This window comes from Castor canadensis, chromosome 18, assembly GCF_047511655.1.
Source record: "Castor canadensis chromosome 18, mCasCan1.hap1v2, whole genome shotgun sequence".
NCBI lineage: Eukaryota > Metazoa > Chordata > Mammalia > Rodentia > Castoridae > Castor > Castor canadensis.
In genome coordinates this window covers 27518689-27544777 of record NC_133403.1, presented here as the reverse complement: position 1 = coordinate 27544777, position 26089 = coordinate 27518689, and the positions used below count along the sequence as shown (strand labels likewise).

The 26089-nt window shown below is 52.3% G+C and overlaps 1 protein-coding gene across 4 annotated transcripts in view; it reads right to left on the bottom strand.

The window, feature by feature from the left end:
* The window catches only part of Trpv4 (transient receptor potential cation channel subfamily V member 4), a 41942-nt gene that overhangs the window by 8214 nt on the left and 7639 nt on the right, over positions 1 to 26089 (bottom strand). For 3 of the 4 annotated variants that reach the window (XM_074061388.1, XM_020166305.2, XM_074061389.1), the window contains exons 2-13: positions 17694 to 18110; positions 14245 to 14417; positions 9546 to 9698; positions 8851 to 8991; positions 7856 to 8154; positions 5957 to 6136; positions 4649 to 4807; positions 4286 to 4378; positions 3911 to 3984; positions 3069 to 3234; positions 2792 to 2858; positions 413 to 729 (exon numbers count right to left, since the gene is read on the bottom strand). In XM_074061388.1, coding sequence (XP_073917489.1) covers positions 413 to 729; positions 2792 to 2858; positions 3069 to 3234; positions 3911 to 3984; positions 4286 to 4378; positions 4649 to 4807; positions 5957 to 6136; positions 7856 to 8154; positions 8851 to 8991; positions 9546 to 9698; positions 14245 to 14417; positions 17694 to 18079 — 2208 coding nt within the window. In that variant the 5' untranslated portion in view covers positions 18080 to 18110. Of the gene's footprint in view, positions 1 to 412; positions 730 to 2791; positions 2859 to 3068; positions 3235 to 3910; positions 3985 to 4285; positions 4379 to 4648; positions 4808 to 5956; positions 6137 to 7855; positions 8155 to 8850; positions 8992 to 9545; positions 9699 to 14244; positions 14418 to 17693; positions 18111 to 19214; positions 19449 to 26089 lie in introns of all 4 variants that reach the window. The other variant, XM_074061387.1, reaches the window with a different exon arrangement.

The following is a 26089-nucleotide window of genomic DNA, read 5'->3' as shown; positions in this document are numbered from 1 at the left end:
CTGCAGCACAAGGTCCTCACTAGATTCAGTGCCATGCTCTTGAACTGTGTACCAAATGAACCTCTATTCTTTATCAGTTACTCAGCCTTGGGTATTTTGTTAGAGCAATTAAAATTGGACTAGTACACTCTGAGCACGTCCTGTGCTCACAGAGGTCACTCGCTCATGCTGGATGGAGCCAACTGGGTGAATCTAGGACCCCTGCTGGTAGTCAGGCAAGAAGCCCCCCCAAAAAACATTCACTATGCAACTCTGAGACCTAGGCAGCATCATTACAGACAGGGAAGTGGAGGCAGATGGACATGCTGTGCCCCTAGAGTGGAAAGCTGAGGAATCCGGTCTGGGGAGGCATCTCCCTTGCTCCCCACCTTGGAATGTCAAAGGTGGCGGCGGTGTGGTCCTGGGGCCTCACCTGCAGCTTCCAGATGTGCTTGCTCTCCTTGGACACCTGGCCCACTGTCTCCCCCATGAGGGCGATAAGCATGTTGAGAAGAAGCACGAAAGTGAGGATGATGTAGGTGATGAGGAGGATGATGAAGACCACGGGGTACTTGGTGCTGCTCAGCATCTCCAGGTCGCCCATGCCAATGGTCAGCTTGAAGAGGTCCAGGAGGAAGGTGCTAAAGGTCTCGCTGTCACGGCATGATGGGTACATGGGCACCGTACAGTTTGTCCGGTCCTCATTGCATATCTTCATGTTGGCACACGGGTTCAGGAGGGAGACCAGGGCTGCAGAAAGGACCAGGTGGCCTTCACTGAGTGTGAGGACACAAACTGAGTGGCAAGGGTGACACTCCCATTGGATGGAGGGGAAGGCTAAGGCCTGGGGAGGGGAGCACTGGCCCCAGGTTACCCAGCGGGAAGCCAAGCCAAAAGGCAAACCCAGGCCCTTCTGACCCTTTCCCCAAACTTGCTGATAAGAAAGAGGTTGTCAGGATGTAATCCAGTGCTCTCAATCAGGCAGCTTTCCCCCCACCAGAGGATGTGCAGCAATGTCTAGAGACATGGTTGGGGGAGGGGATGACTGGTATCCATTGAATAGATGCATCCTACCACGCACAGGAGGGCCCCATAAGAACTACCGTACCCCAAATGTCAATAGCATCTGGGCTAAGAAGTTCTAACGTTGCTAGCTCACCATTCATAGAAGTCTTAGGAGTACGTCCGGGGGCAACTGTCACCCAGGCTCCCACTTCCCCTCCGCACCAACCCAGAGATGATGAAGCTGAAACCAGAGCCCTGTTCTTTCTGTCTCAGACGCCGCATGCCAGCTGTTACCCTCCAGACGTCCCAAACTGACCTTGGTGTTCATCCTTTCTGTTAAGCCCAGACAAAGTTTCAGAGTCCTTCTCAATGTGTTTAAGCCAGCCAGGGCAGGGAGAATGAGGACACTAGGTCCCTTAGACAATGGGGCATAGAATGTCATACTGTCTTCAACTAGGGATTATAGTAAGTAGGTTTCAATTCACATGTTCATGTTACCTAATTGTGTAGTGGATGCTGAAACACTCACTGTGTTGAGGATTCAGAGACCTGGCCTAGACACATCAGGAAAATAGTTCTGTGATCCATTAGCAATGTCTGTCATGGGTACAAAAATGGATCACAGCACACATGCATCAGATCTGGGATCTAGGGTGCCCTAGCAGGAGAAACCCTGGGACCAAGCTGACCACTGAGTTGCTACTAAGCCCCTAAGCTTCTCGCTCAGTCTTTATAATTTGGCCTACAGTAGGCCTGGACTTGACTTGAATCCCAAACTACTGGTGAACCCTGACACCACGTCTAGTTCTTCTAAGCCCTCCCGCTGAGAGGGGACCGCTGTACCCTGGTCCTATCTCCTTCTCCCACATAATCCACAGCTTCATGACCATCTGGGTTAAAATATGGCCCCCATCAGATTCCTTCTGCCAGGTCAGCCCCCAGACAAACCTGCCCAGACATTAATATGGTCTGGTGCAGCCTGAATGGGCCACTTCCCCTCAGATACAGGCACTGATAGAAGATCACCCATTTCTCAGGATCCAGCCCAGTGGCTTCGTCGGTTTCCCCATCAATGCTGATGAAATCCCAGCATGCCTCAGTGTGGCAGCACAGCACCACAGGAAGGCATAGCAGAAGGAATAGATGTTGGGCTTTTACCAATGCCTCTTCTGTATGGTTTTACAGACTCTCCCATCCAGAAGCGGAATCCACTTCCCCTCCCCCTCAATCAGGAATGGTCTTGGATTTGCTTTGACCCACACAGTGAGGTGGCAGTGATGCTGCACCAAGCACTGGGCATGAACACTTCTGCTCACATTCTTGGAACCCTAATGCCAACACAAGAACAAGCCCAAGCTTGCTGGCTGGAGGATGAGCACATAGAAGAGAGCTAAGGCCCCCGACTAAAGCCAACCTAGCTAGATGAGCTTGCTGATAGCCAACCTACCAGCTGAGCACAGACATGGGAGCCAGTCAAGATCAGCCACACCAGCTGATTTGTAGACCCATGAGCAATGATAAATGGTTGTTGTTTGAAGCCAGTAATTTTTCATGGTTTCCTTTGCAGAAATTGTTAATATACCAGTTTTACCATTTAGCTTTTGCATTTAACCTCTCTAAGCCTTATATGTGGAAGGGGATAATAAAGATATTTGCTTTGCAGGCTTTCTGGGGGAATCCCACAAGGCAGAGATGGTACTGTACTTGGTCGAGGGCCTGGGACACAGCTAGCTCTCAATCAATGCTGTTCATTGTCCTCAAACCATGATGGCCACCCCTGCCAACCCACCTGGGGCCCAGAGCTCACCTGAGGCATACCCGATCATGAAGAGCAAGTAGACAAGCAGGAAGCGGAAAAGGTCTTTGAAGAGGATCTAAAGCCCCCAAGGGGGTTGTGGAGGCAAAGAGGAGACACGTGGTTGTTCACTTCCCCCGCTCCTCCACTCCCGATCTTCTTTCCATCCCGGTCAGTCCTTCCCCCGACAGTGCCCACACCCTCAGGTCTGCAGACATGTAAGATGTGCACATGGTGCGTATGGCTCCCTCCAGGGACACCCAAGTCCAGAGGGACCCTTGCCCCATACCTTCTGGATCATGATGCTATAGGTCCCTGTCAGCTTCAGCCCACGGGTGAAATAGAGGGCATTCATCCAGCCCAGGACCAGGGCAAAGACCATCACGGCCAGGTATGCCTCAATCCCTGCCAGGTAGAGGGCCGCAGAGACAATCACCAGCACAGAGTAGATGAAGCTATGGAGCAGCAGAGTCCACGAGAGGGCCAGAAAGGGACAATGAGGCTCTGGAGGGGGAGACACGTCCCCAAGCCCTCCAGGGTCCCAGGACATCTCAATGTCTTCTAGACCCCCAGAAGAGAAACAAAGAGGATCAGTTGGGCTTCCCACTGTTCTCTCAGCCAGACTGCTCAATTACTGGGTAATTAATTAGTGTGCATTGGCCCAAAGAGATACTCTTTGAAATTGCTACAGAAAGAGTCAGTGTGTTCAGTGGAAATTTTGTGGCTAAGAGAATTTCATCATTCTCTAATTATAAGAGGAATGGAAAGGATGTAACACACATGCAGTAACTTCATACCCTGTGCCCCAGGCAGACATCATTAATCAATCACAGCACTTTTTCCCACTAAATACAGACCACCTCAACATTCTCAACTGTGGTGCTCCAGGCAGACATTAGCAGCCAATCACCAACATAAGAAATTAAAATTACTTCTATCCATGGGATATATGATAATTTTCTACAACCAGAATATTCTTGTAACTGGAAGACCCTATTGCCTGACCTTGGTCTTGCTCTGACTTTGGATTCAGGCTGCCTAGCTGGATGAATTTGCTCCTCCTAGTCCCCTCTCCCCACAATCTGGATGACCATCCTCACCCAGAAGCTGCTGTTTTGGACCTCTACTCACTAGAGTAGCTGAAAGGAGCCATCAATGAAGAGAGAATTCACTCCAGGGCATTTCTTCATGAACAAGTCTTTGATCTGAAAGAGGAGAGGAGGACTGTGACAGGGGTGGAGCTAGGAGAAGGGTAGATGGGAAGAAAGAGGAGAGAGGGGAAGGGATAGAAGACAGGGAGGCCAAGTACAGGACAGAGAGGGGCTCTTTGTTGTTGGAAAAGGAGGAAACAGCTGAGAAGAGAAAACAGGGTGGAGAAAGAGGTGGAAGGAGTGGGGGAAATACAAAGAGGGTGAGGAGGAGGAAGGCAGAGGAGAAGTTGGGGAAGGTGGGGGAGAAGAGGAGGAGGCCAGGCAGGTGGGGTGGTATTGGGGGCCAAGCACTCACGTTGGTGAAGAAGAACAGGACTCCCGTGAACAGCGTGATGACCTCGCCAGCCAACCTCAGATAGTCCACCGTGGTATGATAAGGGTAAGGCGGCTGGGGAAGCAGGTGCACAAGGTCCTCGCCCGCTCCTCCAACATCTGGCCCTGAATCCAGATGTTCCCCAATGCCCCCCAAACATCTGGATCCTGTGCGGTCCCACCCCTCATTATCTTCCTTCTGGGTCTCTTCCCGGCTCAAAACCACCTTGGGTGTTGGGGACCCCTTCCCCACCTGCTCCTAAGCCTTTTCCAAGACAGCTCACCAAGTACCCGGGAGGATGCAGGTGTTCCCTGCCCTCCACCTGCCCCAGCTCCTGACACTCACAGTGCCCTCTAGTGGCTGATAGTAGGCAGTGAGGGTAAAGATAACCATGGCGCACAGGTAGGAGACCACATTGATGTAGAAGGAGACAGCTCCGAACTTGCGCCACTTGTCTCGAAGCAGTTCGTTGATGGGCTCCACGGCCAGCATCTCATGGCGGTTCTATGAAAGGCAGGGGGGGTCCAATGTTGGATCCAGGCAGCCTCCAGCCAGCTTTCCCCACCCTCTGCTCCCAAAGGACCACACCTCCTCTCCTGATCCATTCTCAGGCCACATCAGAGGATTCACAGGGAACTGCTGCTTATGTAGAATCAACCCCAAATTCCTGGGCTCAGTATTCAAGGCTCTGCCCAATTCTGCTCAACTTTCCCTTTATCTTATTCTAGTACCACAGAACCACCTAGAAAAGTCACAGAACATCTATTCTTATGGTTCCCAAAGTCCAGTCTGTGAACGAAACTGAGCTGTGGGTAGCAAAACTTCCTATATGGCTTACCAAAAATATAAATTCCTGAGCTCAAAAAATGATAAATGATTGGCTCATCACAATTGTCCAATCCTGGGCCCAGGGCAGAGAAGCTACACCTACAAAACCTCATCTAAATAAAGTTGGTTGCTCATTTCAAGGAAGAGGGAAATGAGATTCTGCAGGAGCAGCCAGGCTCCCAGAGCCGATAAGCCAGGGACAGGAAGTAGGTCACCCATCCACTCCTGGGCATTTTCTGCCTTATTTCTACAGCATCCTGTCTCTCTAAGGATTTGAGTTTCTTCATAATCACAGACTGTGTGACAATGCAGCCACCAAGGTGTCACTCTAGCATACTCCTCATACCCAGAGGCAGAAACAAACCCAAATGGCCAACATCAGTGGAAGAATATTTAATGGCCCAGAATGATGTTTACAAAATGCCGCTAAGTGAAAAGAAGGGCTTTCGAAACCTCACACAACGGCTACTCTCTAACAGCTGATGCGTAATGTTTATTCTGTGTCTTAAAATGAGCTCATCTGGTCCTCACAACAGCCCTAAGGGACACACATTACTCTCAGGTTACAATGAGGAAGCTGAGGCCCAGAGAGGGTGAGTCACTCCTCCCGAGCGGCACAGTGTGTAAGAAGCAGAACCAGAATCCCAACAAAGACTTGCCTGCCCAAAGCTCACCTTCCCACAAGCCTTACTCATTCCCCTATGTGACGGACACAGTTCAGGGTGCTTAGTTGGCACCTTCACCCAACAGAATCCCCACCTTGGATCACAGAGGCCACCCCTCCCACCCCAGAGCTGGTCCCTCTCTCCCCGCCCTGGCACCCACCTCGATCTTGCTATTGTACACCAGGATCTCCAGCACAGAGGCCTCCTCCCCACACGTGTCCAGGGAAGAGAGGTCATAGAGCGAGGAATACACTGGTCCATAGGCCCAGTCCTTGAACTTGCGAGACAGGTGCCGTGTGTCCTCGTCTGTCACCTCCCGCCGGATGATGTGCTGAAATATCTGTGTAGGAGATCGCGGCTGCTCAGTCCCTCACATACATGGGAGGGACCCTGAGGGCTGGGCACAGCCATCGGTGGCTCCAGCCCAGAGACCAGGATAGAGGGGAGGGAAGCGTGTAAGGAACACACACCCCGGACCCCTCCTCACATCACATCTCCCTCATTCTTGCTCTTTATAGATGAGCAAACAGACGCTGGAAAACATGAAGGGTGCTCCCTGGGGCCACAGTGCCAGTCAGCCAGACCCGGGCAAGTCTTACACCCCGTCAGGAGGTTCATGGAGTCAAAGCAGCACGGCCCAGTCTTCTTAATAGATGGATCATGATTATAAAGATCCTGTGACCACTCTGTGTGTATCTTGGGCTTACACACAAGGAAAACTGAGGCCCTGAGGAGAGTGGGGAGTAGCCATGGTCAGAATTTAAACATAGGTCTCATCTACTGCCTTGGGACCCTATGATTTTTAATTGCTGCCATATTTTTTTTTTGTGGCACTGGAGTTTGAACTCAGGGCCTTGCACTTGTTAGGCAGGAGCTCTACTGCTTGAGCCACTCTGCTAGCACTTTTTGCTTTGGTTAATTTTGAGATAGGGTTTCACATTTATGTATGGCCCAGCCTGAACTACGATTCTCCTATTTATGCTGCCCATGTAGCCAGGATGGCAGGTGCACACTGCCATGTCCATATTTTTATTGGTTGAGATGGAGGTCTTGCTAACTTTTTGCCTGGGTTGGCCTCTAACTGCAATCCTCCTGAGCTCAGTCTCTCAAATAACCAGGATTACAGGTGTGAGCTGCCACACTTGGCTGTGGCTGTATTTTTAATAGTCATTCCCCTATCATTTACTGAGCACTTACCACCCATCTGATGGTCTCTATTAAGAGTTGGGTGCGGGGGGCAGGAGGGAGAAATGACCCAAGCCTTGTATGCACATATGAATAATAAAACAATAAAAAAAAAGAGTTGGGTGTGGATCACATTCAACACAGTACCAGAAGGCACTATTAGCCCCACTGATAGACAAGGAACTGAGACAGCGTGGGGAGGGAGGTGACTGAGGCCGAACACCAGGGACAGGCAGAGCCTCTGGGCCTGGACCAGGTGTTCCTAACTCCACAGTACTCCAAGCTTGGTTCTCAGTCAGGAGCATGGTACCCACAAGGGAACAATGTGGCACTGTCTCAGAGACATTTAGCTGTCACAAGTGTGTATGAGGGGGGTGCTATTGGCACCCAGTGCTCCAGGGCCCGGATGCAACTGAACTACCCATAGTGCACTGCACAGAGCCACCCAGCTCCCACCATGAGTACTGGTGGGGCTGGAAGACTTGCTCTGTGTCCCGTGCTGTGAGGCACAGAAAGGGGACATTGCTTCACAATCACTTAGCAGCTTAGGAGCTGGGAATCTTGAAGGACTGGAGTCCTGGAAGTCCGTTTTATGTCAGTGACTTATCCTGGCTGGTGAGATAGAGTCACGAGCCTCCAGTGGGGCTGAAATGAGAGGTTCTGAGTGAAGTTAAGAAGCCTGGCTGGACACTAGGAAGCCACAGCTGGTTCTTGAGCTAAGATGTCTACCCTCTGAGGTTGGCATGATGAGGAGGTGGGTGCATATAGTAATAACGAATGCCAGTGACCCCCCCCCCTGCCGTGTGTGTGTGTGTGTGTGTGTGTGTGTGTGTGTGTGTGTGTGAGATAAAGGAGCGGGTAGGGTCCTACTCACCCCAATCTTGCCCGTCTTGGCGGCCATCATGAGGGGCGAGAGGCCATCATTGTTGAGCACAGCCTCCAGGTTGCTGTCGGGGAAGAGGCGCGCACACTTGAGCAGCAGCAGGTCGTACATCTTGGTGACGAACTTGGTGTTTTCGCGGGTGTTGTCGGCGATGGCCACCAGCGCGTGCAGCACTGTGTTGCCACGCGAGTCCTGCCGGCGCATGTCGGCCTTCTTGTGGGGGTTCTCAGTCAGGTAGTTGACGATGTGCGGCTGGTTGGTGCAGGCAGCCAGCGACAGGGGCAGCTCCCCTGAGGGCGGGGCGGACGGTGGGGAGGTCAGTGCACAGCTTCTCGCGAGGCCAGGATGGGGCCCTGCCTGCGATACTGGGGGCAGACACTAGACTGCTGACAGCCATACGGACAAGCAGCACCTGCAGCCGGGTGAGCATGTCACCGAGGATGCTCAACCGTGGGTGATGCTGGCGGCGGGTGGGGGAGTACGGCTGCTTGCGGACATGACCGTGGGATTTGGAGGCTGCGTGGGCCGATGTGCGGGACTTCAACTGGTAGCCCCACATGTGCGTTGGAAGCAGGGGTAACAGTCACAGTATTTCATCAGTCCAGTCGTGACAGCAGGGCAGTGATAGGGGTTGGTTGGGTAACTTGACCATTGGCTCCAGCATAAAGGTGCACAGTAAGGTGCTGGGTGCTAGACTCAGGAGTCTCACATCCCATGTACAGATGGGGAAGCTGAGACTCAGGGAAGGGAGCTCACAGGGCTGGGAAGTTGCAGGGCTGAAGATCTGAACCCAGGTCCTGACTCCAAGCTCCTCAGAGGCTCGGCTGTGTGAATAGGACCCCATGCAGGGTGGGTCTGGGCCTGGGACAAGTCGGGCTCGGAGCATTTGAGGAGAGGCCAAGGCTGCAGACAGGAGCCTGTACCCCGTGTCTCCCACCCCTAAGCTGTTCTTGTGGACCCCCAGCCCCCAGCAGGCCCCTCCTCACCAAAATAGAAGTAACCGCCCTCGTCCTTGGGCTGGAAGAAGCGCCCGCGGGCCTGGGCGTGCACGTCTGCTCCCAGAGCCACCAGCAGCTCCACATAGTGCTTGCAGCGACGCTCAATAGCAATGTGCAGAGCAGTCTGGCCTGCGGAGGAAGGGGACAGTCATTCAGGGCTGCGGTAGGGCAGGGACCCCACCAGGCTTGCTTGGGGGTACACAATAAGATGCAGAATGTGGAAATCAGGGTGAGGACCACCAGGGCTGAACCTCAGCCAGCAACACAGGAAGCTGGGACCCAGTCTTCAGCTGGTCTCCAGGATGCAGAATTTGCAGCCCTAGGGCTGCTGCATTGCTGAAGCAGAATGTCAAGTTTAAAACATAATGAACTTGTGGAATCCCAAAGGCGAGAACATTTCAGAAGTGCATGCTCCTATGATCCTAGAGGAAATGAGAGCATTCTGGCCTCAAGGGATTTTGAACTTGGGATATGAAATTCACAGACTGAATGTTAGCTGCTGGCTCTGACTCATTGTCAGAGCCTCCGAGTGTCCAGCATCCCACCTCAGGAATCATTAGGGTCTCAGAGGCTGGGAATCATGGAAATACAGAAATCAAAGTGGAAGAAGAGATCCTCATCATTCCACCCACCCACCCACCCATCCACTCATCCACCCACCAGCAGATACCAGCTGGGCACACCTCGGTAGTAGATGTCGCGGAAGGGCGAGTTGATGAACTCTCGCATGTTGCCCGTGCGCTCGGCGATGTCCAGCAGCATGGGGACAGTGTCGTTGCGGCCATTGCTCAGGTTCAGCAGGGCCTTGGGCAGGCAGGTCTTGCCAGTGGATGGTTCTGGGAAAGATGGACAGGAAGAGGAGGGGCTCAGCCCCTAGTCTTGAACTGCTCGGCAAAGGGCAGGGAACACTAAGCCGGGAGCAGAGGATCCCAGGGGATCCCAGCCTGACCGCCACACTCATCTCTGAGCTGGTTCCCCTGCCTATCTGCTGGGATGCAGGGCCACTCTGTCTGCCTCTCCTGATGCTAAGGGAGCCAAATAGACTCATGGAAGTCTATTTGCTTTGCAATGTGGGAAGTCACAGCTATAAATTCGTATTTACTTAATTCTATTTGCATCTGGGTGCCAGCGGCTCACACCTTATAATCCTAGCTACTCAGGAGGCACAGACCAAGATGGTTTGAAGCCAGCTCAGGAAATCATTCTTGAGACCCTATCTTGAAAATACCCAATGCACAAAGGGGCTGGCAGAGTGGCTCAAGTGGCAGAGCACCTGCATAGCAAATGTGAGGACCTGAGTTCAAACCCCAGTACCGCCAAAAAAAAAAAAAATCATATTTGGAGGATTTTGCTTTGAAAGATGGTCTTACTATGTAACCCAGACTGGTCTGAAACTTGAAATCTTCCAGCCTCATCTCCTGAGTGCTGGAATTACAGCTGTGCCCCACCATGCTGGGCAGTTGGGGGAATTTTTCAAAGGGCTTTGTAGTGAAATAAATGGGAATGTAGAGTTAAACAGTCAATTGGGCTGGGGGTGGCTCAGTGATGGAGTGCTTGCCTAGCATGTATGAGGCCTTAGGTTTGATCATCAGAACCAAAGGAAGGAGGCAGGGGACAAAGTGAAGCACACTTCTTTACTGCAGGACTTCTCCATGCTTTTAGTAGATGCTAAAGAGGACTATGGGCCTCTGAAAGCAAGACACCCAGGCAGCATCTGCCCACCTTTTGGGACACAGTAGTGCCCCTAGACAGAAGCAGAAGGGTACAGTGTTCCCCAAAGTTTGAACCAAATGCACAGAGGACATGAAATTATCTTATGAGAGGCAGGAGCAAGTCTTGGGCTCTCATTACTCAGAAATAATATGGGGGGCTCCATCCACTGTCACAAAATCACACTCTGAGGCACTGGTGAGTCCTTAAAGTCTCATTCACACTTGCCAATGGCCTTTTGCAATGCTGTTTCCTTCGTAATTATTTTTAGGGTTACAGGAGGAGGTGACTTCTATTTCAAAAAAAACTGAGTGATGAAAAAGAAAACTGTCCTATGAATCAAGCCTGGGGCAAAAAATCCCATGGGGAGTGCAGGAGTGGCACCAGGTAGGGAGACAGGCGTGGGTGAGGCACCAGCTCTGCAGCCAGGCACTTGAGGTTCAAGTCCTGACTATGTGCCTGACAGCCAAGCACCCCTTGCTTGGCTCAGTTTCTTCTCTAGTAAATTGAAGCTATGAAGGGAGGTCAGTGAACCGATCACGGTTGGTTAGCCCGGCACCACACAGGCAGGAGCCCTGGATAAATATTACTGCTGCAATTATTGTCCCAGGGGAGGGACCGTAAGGACCATCTCCCGAGATGCCAAGAACCAGCAGGAGAACTCGGGAGCCGGATGGGGACCTGACTTCCAGCCCCAACCCTCAGGAGTGAAGCTATTTGGACAGCCTTGCTCCCAGCGGCTTCCAGCTGTCTGTGGTGCCTGCCCTGGGGCGACACCTGGTGAATAAAGGACTCCAGTTTCCCATGCGTGTAAGGTAGGGACTGCTCTGCAGGCTGGCCAAGGACCCAGGGACTCTGTGCATATGCAACCTCCTCTCCCTCCCCCTCTTCACCCCACAGCTCTGGCGTCCAGGTGGCATTGTCTATTTTATCAGTGCTGTCTGCTGTGGGACAACTCCTGGCTTTCCACACTGACCCCACCATCTTTCTCTCCCAATCACACTCCCAGCTTTATATGTCACCTTCTCAGAGGACAGAGTCCCCATCCAACCATAAACCTTAGTGCTATCCTTGCCTTCTCTGTTCCCCTATGCCCACCGTCTACCATACCTTATTTTACCTCTTATTTCTCCAGTCCCTGACAGCTGTCCACCTCCACGCTCTCTCACATGCCCAAGGCACCTCCATGGTTACCCTCAGCCTCTCTCTGGCCTTCTTTCATCCACATTCCACATAGCAGCTGCAGAGGGTCACCTCAGAGGTAACCACTGATCAAAGTGGTCACAGGGCCTTTGCACATGCTGCTTATCACCCCCTCCCCAAGCTGAAATAGCCTCCCTCCTCTTCTCACCTGGTTAATGCAACTCGCTCAGACTCAGCTCAAATGTTACCTCATCTGGGATGTACACCAACTAGCTCGGATCCTTCAACACAGCCTCTTGTTGATACCCCTTCAGTTTGTAACCACGGGCTCCTTTCTGTGGTTGAAATAGCTTTAGCGGGATGCACTGGCTCCCACATCTATAATCCTGGTTACTCTGGAGGAGAAACCCATCTCAACCAATAGACACTTGGCACGGTGGTAGAGAAATGTGAGGTCAGGGTCCTTTCTACCTCGTTGTTCACCTCTGTGTATCAGTGTCTGATACCATAGACAATGCTGAATGAATAAGCATCCGAGGGGTGAGCTGGACACCCCAGGTCATCCCAAATCACAGCTGTCCCAAAGTGGAACTACACGCCGTGTTTGGGCTGGGTTCTGGGTTAAGACCCCAGGAGCCGCGACTTCCGGGAGATGGAGTGGAATGCAGTTCCAGGGCCGACCACCAGGTGGCGAAGTGGCTTTGCCGCGGAGGCTTGCCAGCGCCAAGGGCCCCAACTTGCCCATTGCCAAACAGGAGGTTGTGAAACTGCACAGGGTGGGGGGTCCCAGGCGCCCCCCAAAATTAGATGAGCTCATCTGCCTCTAGCCAGAAAAACACGCAGGGGCGGATCCAGGTTTTGTGGAGCCTGAGGCTTGCGCAATTTGGGGGCCCTGTTTACAAAAACGAGCACACAATTACAAATATAAAATCGCTCCAAGACCTTAGAGGGGGCCTCGGCTTAATTAGCACCATGGATCCTGGGAAAATCCCCCTCGACACACATCCTCCAATCTCAGGGGCCGCTCCAGGCCTAGCTGAGTCTCCTGCCACAGTCACACACCTGTCTGGGGGCTCCGCGACTGGGCTGAGAGCCCCCCACTCAGCCCTGAACTCAGAGCCAGGCTGGGCACTGCGATGACTCGGTGTGCATTGCACAGGATCTGCTCTGCCTCAGTTTCCCCCCTTTTCCTGGTAGAATGCGCCGCGGAAGGGGGGAGTCTTTGGCCAGGGTATTACTTCCTCCATCACTGAGGCACTCTGAGGGCAGGGAAAGCCCTGGAGCTCCCACAATTTCAAACTCGTGCCCCTAAATGAGGCTACCTTGTCCATTAGGGCACATGAATAAATACTTTTTAAGTAAATCAAGTAATTCTGTAGTAATGGACACAAAGAGTCTGTAGTATATTGTTTTCATGTTAAGCATCAGATTGATTTTAAAAAGAATTAGATTTTTTAAAAGAAAAAAATGTAATTAAAAGTAAAAAAATTTTAAGCCAGGAGCTGGTGGCTTATGCCTGTAATCCTAGCTACTCAGGAGGCATCGTGAGAGATCAGGAGGATCACGGTTCAAAGCCAGCCTGGCAGTTTGTGAGACCCTATCTCGAAAAAAACCCATCACAAAAAAAGACTGATGTGGCTCAAGGTGAATGCCCTGAATTCAAACTCCAGTACAGCAAAAGAAAAAAAGTTAAAAGAATGTCTAAGTGGAAAATGAACCACGGACTCAGTCATCCTGTTTGGGACACTTAATTTACTTAAAGTACTAGAAGTCTCAACAAAGGGCCTTCCTCCGTGACCTCCCAAAGTCGCCTTAGAGGTGTGCCATGGACCAAACACCTTCCTGAGACAGGCCCTGCTTTGTAGCAGGGGCCACAGTTTTGACATTTTATGCTGATCTGTGGTCCTTATGGCCAATTAATTACATCTGACCTGGTGCCCAGCGTATGGTGGGCAGCTGGCTGGGCAGCAGAGGGAGGTGGTGTCCTGGGGAGCGGGGTGGGGGTGGGGGGAGCCATGGACAGGGCCTGGAGGCCAAATTCTCTCAGCTGAAGGGGAGCTGGGGTGATGGGGGTGGTTCAGGCTGAGGGGGACAGCCCAAAACCAGGGTGCTCAGGACTCAGGTGGGAGTGGAAGCAGGAATCCCATCAGATGTCCTGAGCACCCCTCCAATACCCACCCTCACCCCATCAACCCCCAGTGCCTGGGCTCGGCACTTTTCTGGAATGATCTCTCCTCAAGCTGTGCTTTTATTATTATTCTCCAGTTTACACATGAGAAAATTGAGGCTCAGAAAAGTCACATACCTCTTAAAATGTAGAAGTGAGATTTGAGTCATGTGGAAAGACTCTGCCTGCCAACCTTTCCATAGGGAAACTGAGGCTCAGAGAGGTTAAGTAGTATGGCAAAGGACACACAGGACCAGAATACCCATCTCATGCTCTTCTGCAGTCCACTGACCTAAGGGAAGATGCCAGGCCTCCCCCCCACCCCTGGAAGGCCCCTCAGCTAGCCTGCCTGGATGGCTCACCCCGGAATTCCTCATCAGTCAGGCGCTTCTTGTGGGTCAGCAAGAAGGGGAGCAGCCCGTCCAGGTCCGCAGTAGAGCCCCGGGACACGACGTCAAAGAGGATGGGCCGGTTGAAGACCTTAAGGATGGGGGGTGGCTGAGGTGCAGGAGCCTTGGGGCTCTGAGGCTGCTTCCTGGAGTGGGGGAGAGGGTGATGAGGGGGACTCATCCCCTGTCTGTGTCACCATACCTGGCCTTAGGAAGCCAGAGGCTAGGGGGTGGGTGGGTAGCTGAATCCCTAGGAAAGGAGCAGACTGAGGAGGGAGGGACAGCTGGAAACACCAAGGAGCGTCTTATCCCACAACCCATAAGCTGGTACCTACTATGTGCTGGGTGGAAACAGACCCAGAAGGAAATAAACACACAAGCTTACATCCACCAACCCATCCATCCATCTGTCCATCCATCCACCGACCTATCCAGCCCTTCATCCATCCACCCATCTATCCATTCACCCACTCACTTACCCACCCATTCACCCCTCCACCCACCTCATCCATCCATCTGTTCATCCACCTACTCCCGCCCCACAATCCATCCACTCACCCACCCATCCATCCACCCATTCACCCCTCCATCCATCCATTCATCCATCCACCTACCCACCATCTCATCCATTCACCCACCCACTCACCCACCCATCTACCCCTCCACCCATCCACCCGTCCATCCACTCACCCACTCATTCACCCTTCCCCCCATATCACCCACCCATTTGTCCATCTAATCATATGTCCATCCATCCATTCATCCATCCACCCATCCATCATCTCATCCATTCATCCATCCACCCCTCCATCCATCCACTCCTCCCATCCATCCGTCCATCCACTCACCCATCTACCCACCCAATCACCTACCCATCCACCCACTCCATCAATTCACTCACCCAACCCCTCACCCCCCATCCATTTACCCCCTCACCCCACCGTCTACCCAGTCATCCAGTTGTCAATTATAGAGCACTTACTAAATACTCAATTCACACATCCCATCACTCACTCAGTAGTTTCTTCATTAGGCAAGCATTTGAGACCAATGAGGCCATGTTCATAGGAGTTTAGCCTAGGGTCCACCACACAGTAAACACACAATAGATGTTATCTGAGATTACCATCATTGCTGAGTGCCTACTGTGTGTCTGACGCTTGGATGTGCATGTGAGAACTGCTGAGCTAGAAATCAGTGGAGGAAGTACATGTCCCAGAGAGGGTTGAGGGAGGAAAAGAGATGGAGAGAGAAAGTAAGAGGAGGAGTTGGAGACACTTATTAAGTCATTCAACAAACATTAATTGGATTCGAAGATGTGGGAGACAGAGAGCTTGCCTGGAGCACCTTGAGGGCAAGGATCCTTCTCTCTATCCTGTTTTCAACTAGCCCAGGGTCCTGCACATAAGGGATGTAATCAGAATTTGTTATTTAAGAGGATGGAGAGAAAGAGAAAGATGGAGGCAGAGAGTCTGGGAGGGAGAAGAGGAAAGAGGAAGGAAACAAAGGGTGAGACCTGGCAGAGCTGTAGTGAGGCCAGGGCCAAAGGGTGACCACACTGGAGCTCTCTGTTGTCCTGTACCTGTTTCCTCCTTTGGTCAAGTTGCAGCTGTGGTTGACTGTGAGTCCCTGATCCTTGGACACCTCCCCAGTCCTTACACCTGGGACACCTACCTCTTGTGTGCTGCGCCTTCTCACCCCTTGGCTTTAGGCCTAAATGTTATAAATGCCAACTCCTCCAAGAAGCCATCCTGGACTACCTCTCCTGTTACCACGCCCCTCTCTGACCTCAGCACCTCTCCCACTTGAGTCATCTATTCATGAGCTCATGTATCCACTAACTGCCTGTCCCCCTCAGCCCAAGGTGTTACCTCGATTACCTACCAGGTGTAATCTGGTCGGGTTTACCCCAGGAGGCCCAGTGCCAACCCCTGGCCTGGCATGTAGTAGGCGCTCAAGAAATACCTGTGACTCGGTGAGTGAATAAAGGGACAGCTGCCCAGCCACACAACGACTCAGCAGAATGGGCCACCTAAGTGTAAGTGAGTCTGCCATGAGCAAGTCTGGGGGATTCAGGGCGTGCTCTGTGACATACATGGGGGTCACCAAGAGGGGCTTTGGTGGAGTGATCAGGACAGAAGCTAGTGTCCAAATCTAAGTGAGCTCTAGGCACATTAGGGACAGCAGAACTGCAGGAGCCCAGCATGGAGCACACACCAGCATGGAGGCCCCAGCCTCTCCTCTACATTGTCAAAGCCTGAGGAAGTGCCTGGACCCCCTGAAGGACCAGGAAGGAGAGCTGGACCTCACAGGCAGAGGATCTGCAGGTGACAGGCACCGGGCTTGCAGAAGGCCACACGAACAGTGTGCAGATGTGGACAAATGCCTGAGTCTGGGTCGCAGGACTCAGCTTGGCAGAGCCCACAGGGTAGTGCAGTGTTTGGGTAGGGTGGTCTGCGGTGCTGAGGGCCCCTGTCCCCAGCTGGGGCTGGCAGAGAATGCATCACAAAGGGCCATGCACAATCACCTTGCTGGGCTTCCCTCCACTCTCCTCTTTTAGCCGGGCCACCTTCACGGAAGAGAAAGGATTAATGCCTCGAAGGCTTTAATTAATGAAAGGGATGGAAGGGAGGCACCATTGGGGTTTCTACTAGAGGAAAAGATAGATGAATGAACAGATGGATGGATGGATCAGGAAAGGGATGGAAGGATGAGTGCATGAATGAATGAGTGAGTGAGTGAATGAATGAGTCAGTGACTAAATGGATAGTCAGAGATCTAGATGAATGAATTGGTGGTCAGAAGAAAGAGAGAAAGGGAAAAGGGAGGGAGAGAAGGAATAAAGAAGGAAGGGAAGAAGGCAGGCAGGTGTCTAAGCGTCAGCAATGTAATGAATGAAGGATTTCTGAATAGTTGAGCACTAAATGGCTGGAAGAATGGGACAATGGGCAGACTATGAATTTACCCAAATGTTCAGCCATTTGGATAAGCAAATGGCAGGTGGAAGGTTGGTTGTAAGTGCAGACAGATGGCTGGACAGATAGATGACAGATGGACAGATGAGTAGATGCATATTTAAATGAGTGGCTGATGGATGAATGAACTGGGCAAGAGGATAGACAAGTGGAAAGATGGTATCTGGATGGTGGCTACATAGATACGAATGGATGGATGGATTAGATAAGCAGATGACTAAATAAACAGATGCTAATAACAAATGGAGGGTTGCCCATATGGGTGGATGGATAGATAGACAGACAAGTGGGTAGATGGGTAGGTGGATGGCTAGGTGGAGGAAAAAGCTGATGAATGAAGATATGGATGCGTAAATAGCTGTATAAAGGAGTAGATGGATGGATGGACAGATGGATGGATTCAGTAGAGAGGAGGAGACCATTGACCAGGCCGATGGCAATACTCACTCTATGACCTTCCTCCTCCAACGCTTGTTGTCACTAGGGTGGTGACGATAGGTGCCGTAGTCAAAGAGCGAGTCCATGGGTGCTTTCTTGGGCCCGGGCACCACTGAGGACTCATAGAGGGTGGACTCCAGCAGGTCCATCGGGTTGGGCACCCCCTTGCGGAAGGCGCCCTGGAACTTCATGCGGAGGTTTGGTCGCCCATCACCTGGGCCAGCAGGGCGACCAGCATCAGCCAGCGAGGGCGAAGGGGAGCCTTCCTCCCCCTCAAACAGGTTGGCCAGCGAGGAGAGTGGGAAGGCCTCCCCGCTGGAGGTACCGCTCTCGTCCCCGGGGATCTCAGCCACCTCCCCGGGCCCGGCGCGGGGGCCATCACCAGGTTCCGTCATGCTGGCCCCAGATCTGTCTGCGCTGCTCAGCCTACAGGGGAACAAGGGGGGGTCATGGCCAGTGATGGGGACTCCAGGAAGCCCCCCTCCCACGTGGGCAAACTGGGAGCACTGCTGCCAACAACTTCAAAGCCACTGTTGTAATGACAGGGGCTGGGATGGCCACTCCCAGATGTGGTCAGCCTCAGCCAGCCCCAGGCGGGAGCAGCAACAGGGGCCTCTTTCAGGAACCTGGAGACACTGTGAACCTACTGGCTGGAGGAGGATGGACCTCAGTATCATTCTTGGACCTTGAACCCAGAACCTGGGTACTGATCCACTGAGGCAGCTTCCAAGCCCTAGGGTTCAAAGAGAGGCTCCATGTTTAGTCACTGCATGACATGAAACAGCAAGTCGACATTTCACAGCCTCAGTTTAACTGTCTGTAAATGGGGGTATCTAGGCATTACAGGGAGACGAGACTAACAAAGACATTAGTGCCCAGTGCAGTGTCTGCCTGACCCAGCCATGTGCTTTCCCCAGAAGGTGCTCAGAAAATCCACATGACCCTCCTGCATGGGCCAGTGGCCTTCTGTGCCTCCCTCTAGCACCAGCATTGCATTTGTGACCCAATCTTACAGAACCAGACCAAGGCTTTGGTTGACATCCCCAGTGCACTGTCTCTACTCCCCAGTGCCAAGAGCTGACTCATCCCCTCTCCACCTGTTTTACCCCTGCCCACCCGTGTTTCCAGCTCAACTGCCCCCTCCCCAGGAAGCCCCCTGACCCATCTACCCTCACTGTCTGCTCCATGCCTCTCTCTGTGGTGCTGGCCAGCTCCCAGCTGTGACCCCCAGCTAGGAAACGCATGGCATCTGCTTCAGGGTCCCCACAGGAATAAGACAAAGGCATCATTTGCTCCCATTTCTCAGATGGGGAAACTGAGGCTCCCAGGAGGGGCAGACAAATGGCTTGGGGAGAGAAGTCTTTCTGACTCTCAGGCTCAACTTGTGCTTGGCCAGGAGCAGGGTGTGGCAGGGCTCTGAGGGTGGAACTCTTTCCATGCCACCCTGGAAGCAGGGACAGGTCCAGAAAGCCTCTCTCACCTGTCTCCTTCTCCCCACCCACCATATGTAAGGAGCAAACTGGTTTCAACCTTATTTTTTCTGTAGCTTCCAGGAGGAAAATCTTGGATCAGGTGGGGACATTTTGAGAGCATGGCAGGACACACAGAGGTTCAGAGTGCCTCCTGGGGACTGACTGGCTCTCTTCTAGACACCAACAGGGAGGAAAAGCTTGCAACTTTGGAGCTTCTCAGGCCTGGATCCTCATCCCAACTCTGCCATTCACATGCAGTGTGGCCTTGGGCAAGTCACTTGAGCTCCCAAGCCTATGACAAAATGCGTATAGTTGCAGTAGCTTCTTCACAGGGTTGCGGCAGTAGCAATAAGAAGAGGCAGAGCCCTACCCCTCTCTCTGGGCCCTGGTTTTTCACCTAGAAGACCGGGTGACCACACCTCCTCCTAGATCCTCAGGTATGTGAGGCCCCACTCAGTGCAGAGCCCTATAGGACACCTGAGACCTTAGGCCCTGTCCAGCTGTCAGGCGGGAGAGGGGGACCTGGATACCCAGGCACCACGTGGCTTTGGTCTAGGCGGTCCAGGAATGGGGGTGGGGGAACATATCAAAGACAAGGAAGGGTACCTCCAGGGGCCAGGCACTGAGGGACCAGATTACTCTCCCAACCCAGGCACGCCCTACCTGCCTCATCGGGGACCCCAAGATCAGGGAGAAGCAGTGTCCTCTGCTCTCAACACTCCTATGTACTGCACCCCTTACCATGGTAACTGCTGGGGCTGAATGGACTCCCCAGGTCCCCATTAGGAAACGCCTCCCAACACCCCATGGTCCCTGAGCCCTCTCTCCTAAGGAACCTGAACGCAGATGGCATCCCAGGCTTCTGAAGGCCCCACAGCAGGAGGCCTGAAGTCAGCCTTCCCTGGTTCAAATTCTCTCGGTCTCTTACATGATTAGCATTCTAATTACAATGAAGTGATACTTAAGAACTAAATCATTATGCAACTCATTCATGAGTGCTCTCCCTCAATCCTCCCGCCACTCTGGACCAGGGACATTCATCAATATCTGGTGGCACATTTGGTTATCATGCTGTATTCAGGAAGAGCCACTGGCGTCCAATGGATGAAGGCCAGGAATGCCACAAAACATCCTGCCATGCACAGGACAGCCCCACACCCCAAAGACACAACCCAAAATATCAATAGAGCTGAGGTTGAGAAACCCCACCTTGGAGGAAGACACTGCTATAATGTCTATCTTACAGATGAGGCAACTGAAGCTCAGAGAGGTGAGGTGAGTTTTCTGGAGTCACACAGCAGGTCAGTGACAAAGCCAGGATTCAAATAAGGAGCAGTCTGCTACATGGAGCCCAGACTACTCAATTTCTCAGTTTCCTGGGCACGGCCTGAGTGTCAGGGACCACGTGGAGGCCTCAGGGCCTGTCATTCAAGCTTCACACAGGCCTGGGGCATGTAATATTTCTATCAGTCATTCGAATCTCGCTGAGCCTCAGAGTGTCTCACCTGTGCAGCAACAGAAACTGCCTGGCAGGGCTTTTGTGAAACAGGGCAGGTCAAGGGCTCCGTGAGCACCTACACCGCCCCCCAGGCGACAGTAACCTGACATGCCCACCACCCCACCCCACCCAGGTAGCCGTGTGCAGTGCCTCACAGCTGTAACCCTGCCTATTTGGGAGGCTGAGATCTGGAAGATCAGGGTTCAAGCCCAGACTGGGCAAATAGTTCACAAGACCCCATCTCCAAAATAACCACAGTAAAATGGGCTGGAGGCATGGCTCAAGCAGTAGAGCACCTGCTTTGCAAGCGAGAAGCCCTGAATTCAAACGCTGGTCCCACCAAAATAAAAAAAAAAGGAAAGGAAACCCCCCCAAGGTACCCCAAGAACAAAGCTGAGCTGTTGCTACCATTTTACAGCTGAGAAAACTTGGCCAGCCAGGGAACAAATGGCCTTGAAAAAGTCTCTGAACTCCTAACCCGGGCTCCTTCCACTCCTGCCCCCCCACCAAGAATGCTTGTACACACAGGCACACGCTGCCCTGTGGCCTTTCCCCGAAGACACAACCCTGCTCTCTGTGGCCAGGGAGAGAGTTCACTCCCTGTTCTAATTTGCCCTAAAGGCTGTTATTACACATTCCAAATCCCTGCCAGCCTGAGGAGGAAGGGAGGCCGGGTGTGGGCCCGTGCATTTCTTTTGCTGTGCACATTTCCCAGTATTCCTCCGTGTACATGCACGTGCGTGTGCTCACAGCGAGCAGGCGTCATGGGGCCCTTCACGCTGGCCCTGCTTACCACACCCACCTTACTGTGGGGTGCCTGTGCCGCACGACTGGCACCAAGTGTGCACTGGAGCAAATTAAGAATGACCACGCAGTGTGAACAACTCTACACACTTCCAGCCTCACAACTTCATTTACTTAAAACGGTGGTTTTCAAATGTTTTTGTTTCACGGGTCCAAACCCTTTAAAAACAAAATCTGCACATCAAAGTTGTGTGTGGTGGTGCACGCTCGTAATCCCAGCACTCAGGAGGCCTGAGAGTTCAAGGACAGTTACAGAGTGAGACCCTGTTGAGTAACAGGGGATGGGGGGACATTAAGGACAAGTAACAGAGGAGTTAATCTGATTAAACTACAATATGTCCACAGGCGAAATGCCATGGCTAAACTCCTTTGAATGGTGAATATACACTTAAATAATTAAGGTCAGAAATGTGAAACTGGTCCTGTTAGAGGGTGGGTACTGGGGAAGGGGGAAGGGGAACGGCGAGGGTAAGGGAAGGTGAATGTGGTCAATGTACTTTATGTAGTTGTATGAAGAGTGAACATTGAAACCTGTCAAAATCATTCAAAGTAGGGGAGAGGGGGGATGAGAGAGAAAGATGGTGAGGATCAAGCTAGCCAAGGTGCATTGTAAGCATATATGGATATGTCACGATGAAACCCCTGTACAACCATATATGCTAATAAAAATGTTTTTTAAAAATGTTGAAAAAAAAAAAAACAACCCTAAGCTGGTGCTGGTGACTCACGCCTGTAATCCTAGCTACTTGGGAGGCTGAGACTGGGAGGACCGTGGTTCAAGATGTAGAACCACATCTCAGCTGAAAAAAGCTGGGCGTGGTGGCACATATCTGTCCCTCCCAGCGACTGCAGGAAGTTTAACATAGGAGGACCGTGTGGGATCCATGCCAGCTTGGGGGAAAAGAGAGACCCTATCCCCAAAATAACCAGAGCAAAAAGGGCTGGAGGCCTTGGCTCAAGTGGTGAAGCATCTGCCTAGAGTGCAAAACCAAAGTACCACCAAAAAAAATCTATACACTCAATTGGAGTTCACACTGATGGGCTCCATGGCCGCAGAATCAGAATCTCAGAACCCAGATTGGGAAGCCATCCATCCATCCATTTATTCCATCAAAGTTTACCAAGTACCTAACTGTGTGCCAGGCCTGTGTGAGGTTCTGTGGGCACAGACGTGAAGACCTGCCTGGGACTGCCTACCTTGGGAAGCAGAATAAGCCAAACCTTGCTGAAGTCTGTCCGTGGAGTGTATGTAGGACAGAGAGGCTCAGGAGTGGCCCAGTAAATAGGGGTGAGGTCTGAGTCAGGCTCTCCAAGCCTGTCCTTTCTGTCCCAGAGGTCCCTGGCTCTTTGGGAACACAGTCCAAGATCCTGCATTCTGCTCTTGCGCCCCCCCTACCCCCGATCCCTACCCCACCCCACCCCACCCCACCAGTGAGGCCAGGAAAGAGCGAGCATTTTGATGTCACACAGATCCAGGCGTCAGATTCCATGCCCCACCCCTCTGAGCCTCACTTGCCTTATATAAGGGGATCTTAGTAGGTCTCTGTGAGAGGTCTGAGTTGTGCCTGGCACAGAGTGAGCCCTCAGTAAACAGCAAACTGCATGGCAGGTGGCAGTTTCTCTGAGAATCCCAGATCCAGTGGGACTGGAGGGCTCCAGCACCAGCTGTCACCTGCTCTGACTCTCCCAGTCCCTCCCCTGCCTGCAGAGGGTGGAAGGAGGTGCCCAGCCTCCTGGTTCCACACGGCTTTGCCTGATCTCATGGAAACCCTGGCACGAATCTTTCAAATCCCAACCTCCTGATCACAGGACCAAGGAAAGCTGCGTAAATCTGGGGACAAGTTTGGGCGTGCTGTGCGGCTCCAATCCAGGGGGAAGGACTTCAGGGAGCTGGTTTCCCTCAGGTCCCTCCCTCTGGGATCAATGTATTCCAACAGGCATCTATTGGATGCCAGTTTGCAAGGCACCGGAAGATTAAAAAAAAAAAAAAGAGTGAAACTTTTTGGCTCACGCCTGTAATCCTAGCTACTCAGGAGGCGGAGATCAGGAGGCTCACGGTTCAAAGCCAGCCCAGTCAAATAGTTCATGAGACGCTATTTTGAAAATGCCCATTACAAAAAAGGGTTGGTGGAGTGGCTCAAGGTGTAAACCCTGAGTTCAAATCCCAGTACCATAAAAATAAATAAATAAATAAAAAAGAGTAAAACTCAGAAAACTCCAGTCTGGAAGAGAAGCAGACGGCTTCTGTGCTCCAGCCTTTGCCTGGGCCATTACCTCCATTTGCCATGCTTTTTTATGTATTTGCTGGAGATGGAACCCAGGGCATGGCGTATGCTAGCAAGAACTCTACTACGGAGCCACCATCCCAGCCCTTCAGGTGTCATCTTAAATGGCACTTCCTCTGAAAAAACTTCCTGTTCCAGCTCCATGCTTATCTCAGAGCTGCGTGTGTCTCCCCTCCATGATTAAACTTTGATAATGACTTAGTTATTTTTTTGCAGAACTGGGGTTTGAACGCAGGACGTCATGCTTGCTCTACCACTTGAGCCACACCTCCAGCCCTTTCTTGCTTTAGCTGTTTTTTGGATAGGGTCTCACGTTTTTTTGCCTGAGGCCAACCTCAGACCCCAGTCCTCAAACCTATACCTCTCAAGTAGCTGAGATTATAAACTTGGAAAAAAAAAACAAACAAAACATGTCCAGCTTATTAGTTGATGCCGGTCCTTACTAATGTTTTGTCTGGACTGGCCTCAGACCACCATCCTCCAGATTTCCACCTCCTGAGTAGCTGGGATTATAAGCATGTACCACTTCTCCCGGCCTCCTTTATTATTCTTTTGCTTATTTTCTCTCGTCCCTTGTCTCTAGAGTTTCAGGCCCATAAGGTAGGAACCATTTGGTATCCACGGTATCCCCAGAGTTTAGCATGAACCAGAGTACAGCAGCAATGAACACCTGTTTTCTTAGACTATCAGGGCAGGGAGTCCTGAAGTTCTGGGAGGGGCTAAGCAGGGGAAGTGGCACTGATCCTGGTCTGATGGGGACGGGGAGGTGGGCTGGGGTTTCACCCCTGGAGTGGAACAAAAAGGCAGAGGAGACAGCAAAGACTGAGGACTGCAGCAGCCCGAGGAACTTGGAGAAGAAAGGCAGGAAGAAGAAGAGGTAGCTGAGTGGAGGAAGGTTGCTGAGGGCGAAGGCACCGGAAGGAGGCAGACCTGAGGCCCCGGCCATATCGTGCTCCCTCCTCCCATCCTGAGGCTCCCTGGCTAATCTGTGCCCCTCTTCCTGCAGTACTGTGTAAGTGCCTGCGCCTGCCACCCAGCTGAGTCTTAGGAGGGGGGTGTGGTGGGAAAGAGCCTGAGGGGACAATGATGCTGAGGTGTGCAGGTGCCCAGCTCCCTGCAAACCTTCCAGGTAAGGAAAATGAGCACAGAGAGGCAAGAAGGAAAGTTTCCTGGCTCTAGGGAGGGGAAGAAAGTGGGACCAGGACCCACAGGGTGCCAGGACTGTGCCTTTGATGGTACACTTTGCAAGGATGAAGGAACTGAGGGAGGGAGAGGTAAAAGGAGGAGCTGGAGGAAGAATGATGTAGGGGGTTTGGGGACCTTGGTTGAATGGGGATGACCCCAGTAGTGACTCCAGGATGGTCCTTATGTGAGATAAAGAGTGTTAATCATGGGCACTGGGCACAGAGCATGCACAGTAAAGCACAGCTGCCGTCAGCATCCTCAGGATTGCGCACCCTGTTACTGGGCAGTGGGTGAACTGACACAGGGAGGTCAAGGCAGGTATGACTGCCAGGAAGGCAGTGTGGCTGGGTCCAGAGCCTGGAAGGTGAGTCGCCACTGGAAGCGGCAGGCTGGGAGCTGAGCCCTTTGGCCAGGCAAGACCTGCTGCCTGCCAAGCTGCCCACGGCTCCCAGGTCCCTAAGCGGGTGGCAGCATAGGGCATCGAGCCATGAGGCACCCTCCCCGGCCTGTATTTACCTAGCAGGTCTCAGCCCAGCCCGCTTCCTGTTTGCTGCACACTGGCCGCCTGTCCAGGGCAGACAGAGCCCCAGTGTCCCTGCCTCCCACCCCTCAATGCTCATACCACCCAGGCGGGGCAGGTCTGGGGTGACTCACTGAGCCCAGCACAGGGCAAGGCCAGCATGGACACAGCAGTCACTCAGTCATTCTGCAAGCATGGGGGACTGGAGGGAGTGTGACAGGGACACGAATAACCCTCGGAGTTGTCGCTGGGACCTGGGCGTTTCCAGGGTTCCCCAACCTTGGGGGGAGGAGCAGTGGGAGGTGGTATAAATGGTTAAGATGTGTACCAGACACGAAATGCCAAATACTGTAGGACTCCCATTAATTTGAAATCTCCAAACAGGCACTTCCATAGAGATGGAAAACAGAGCAAGAACCTGGGGGAAATGAGCCAGTGACTGCTAGTGCCTATGGGCTCCTTTCTGGAACGTCTGTTCAGTTTCGAATACCTGAAAAACCCACTGGATCGTATACTTTAAAAGGCCTGGTTGGGTGGTATGTGAATTACATCTAAATAACCTTTCTTGACTCAGTGACCTTGGACAAGACGCTTCCCTACCCAGGCCTCTGCTTCTTTTGCACAACCTGGGGCAGCACAAG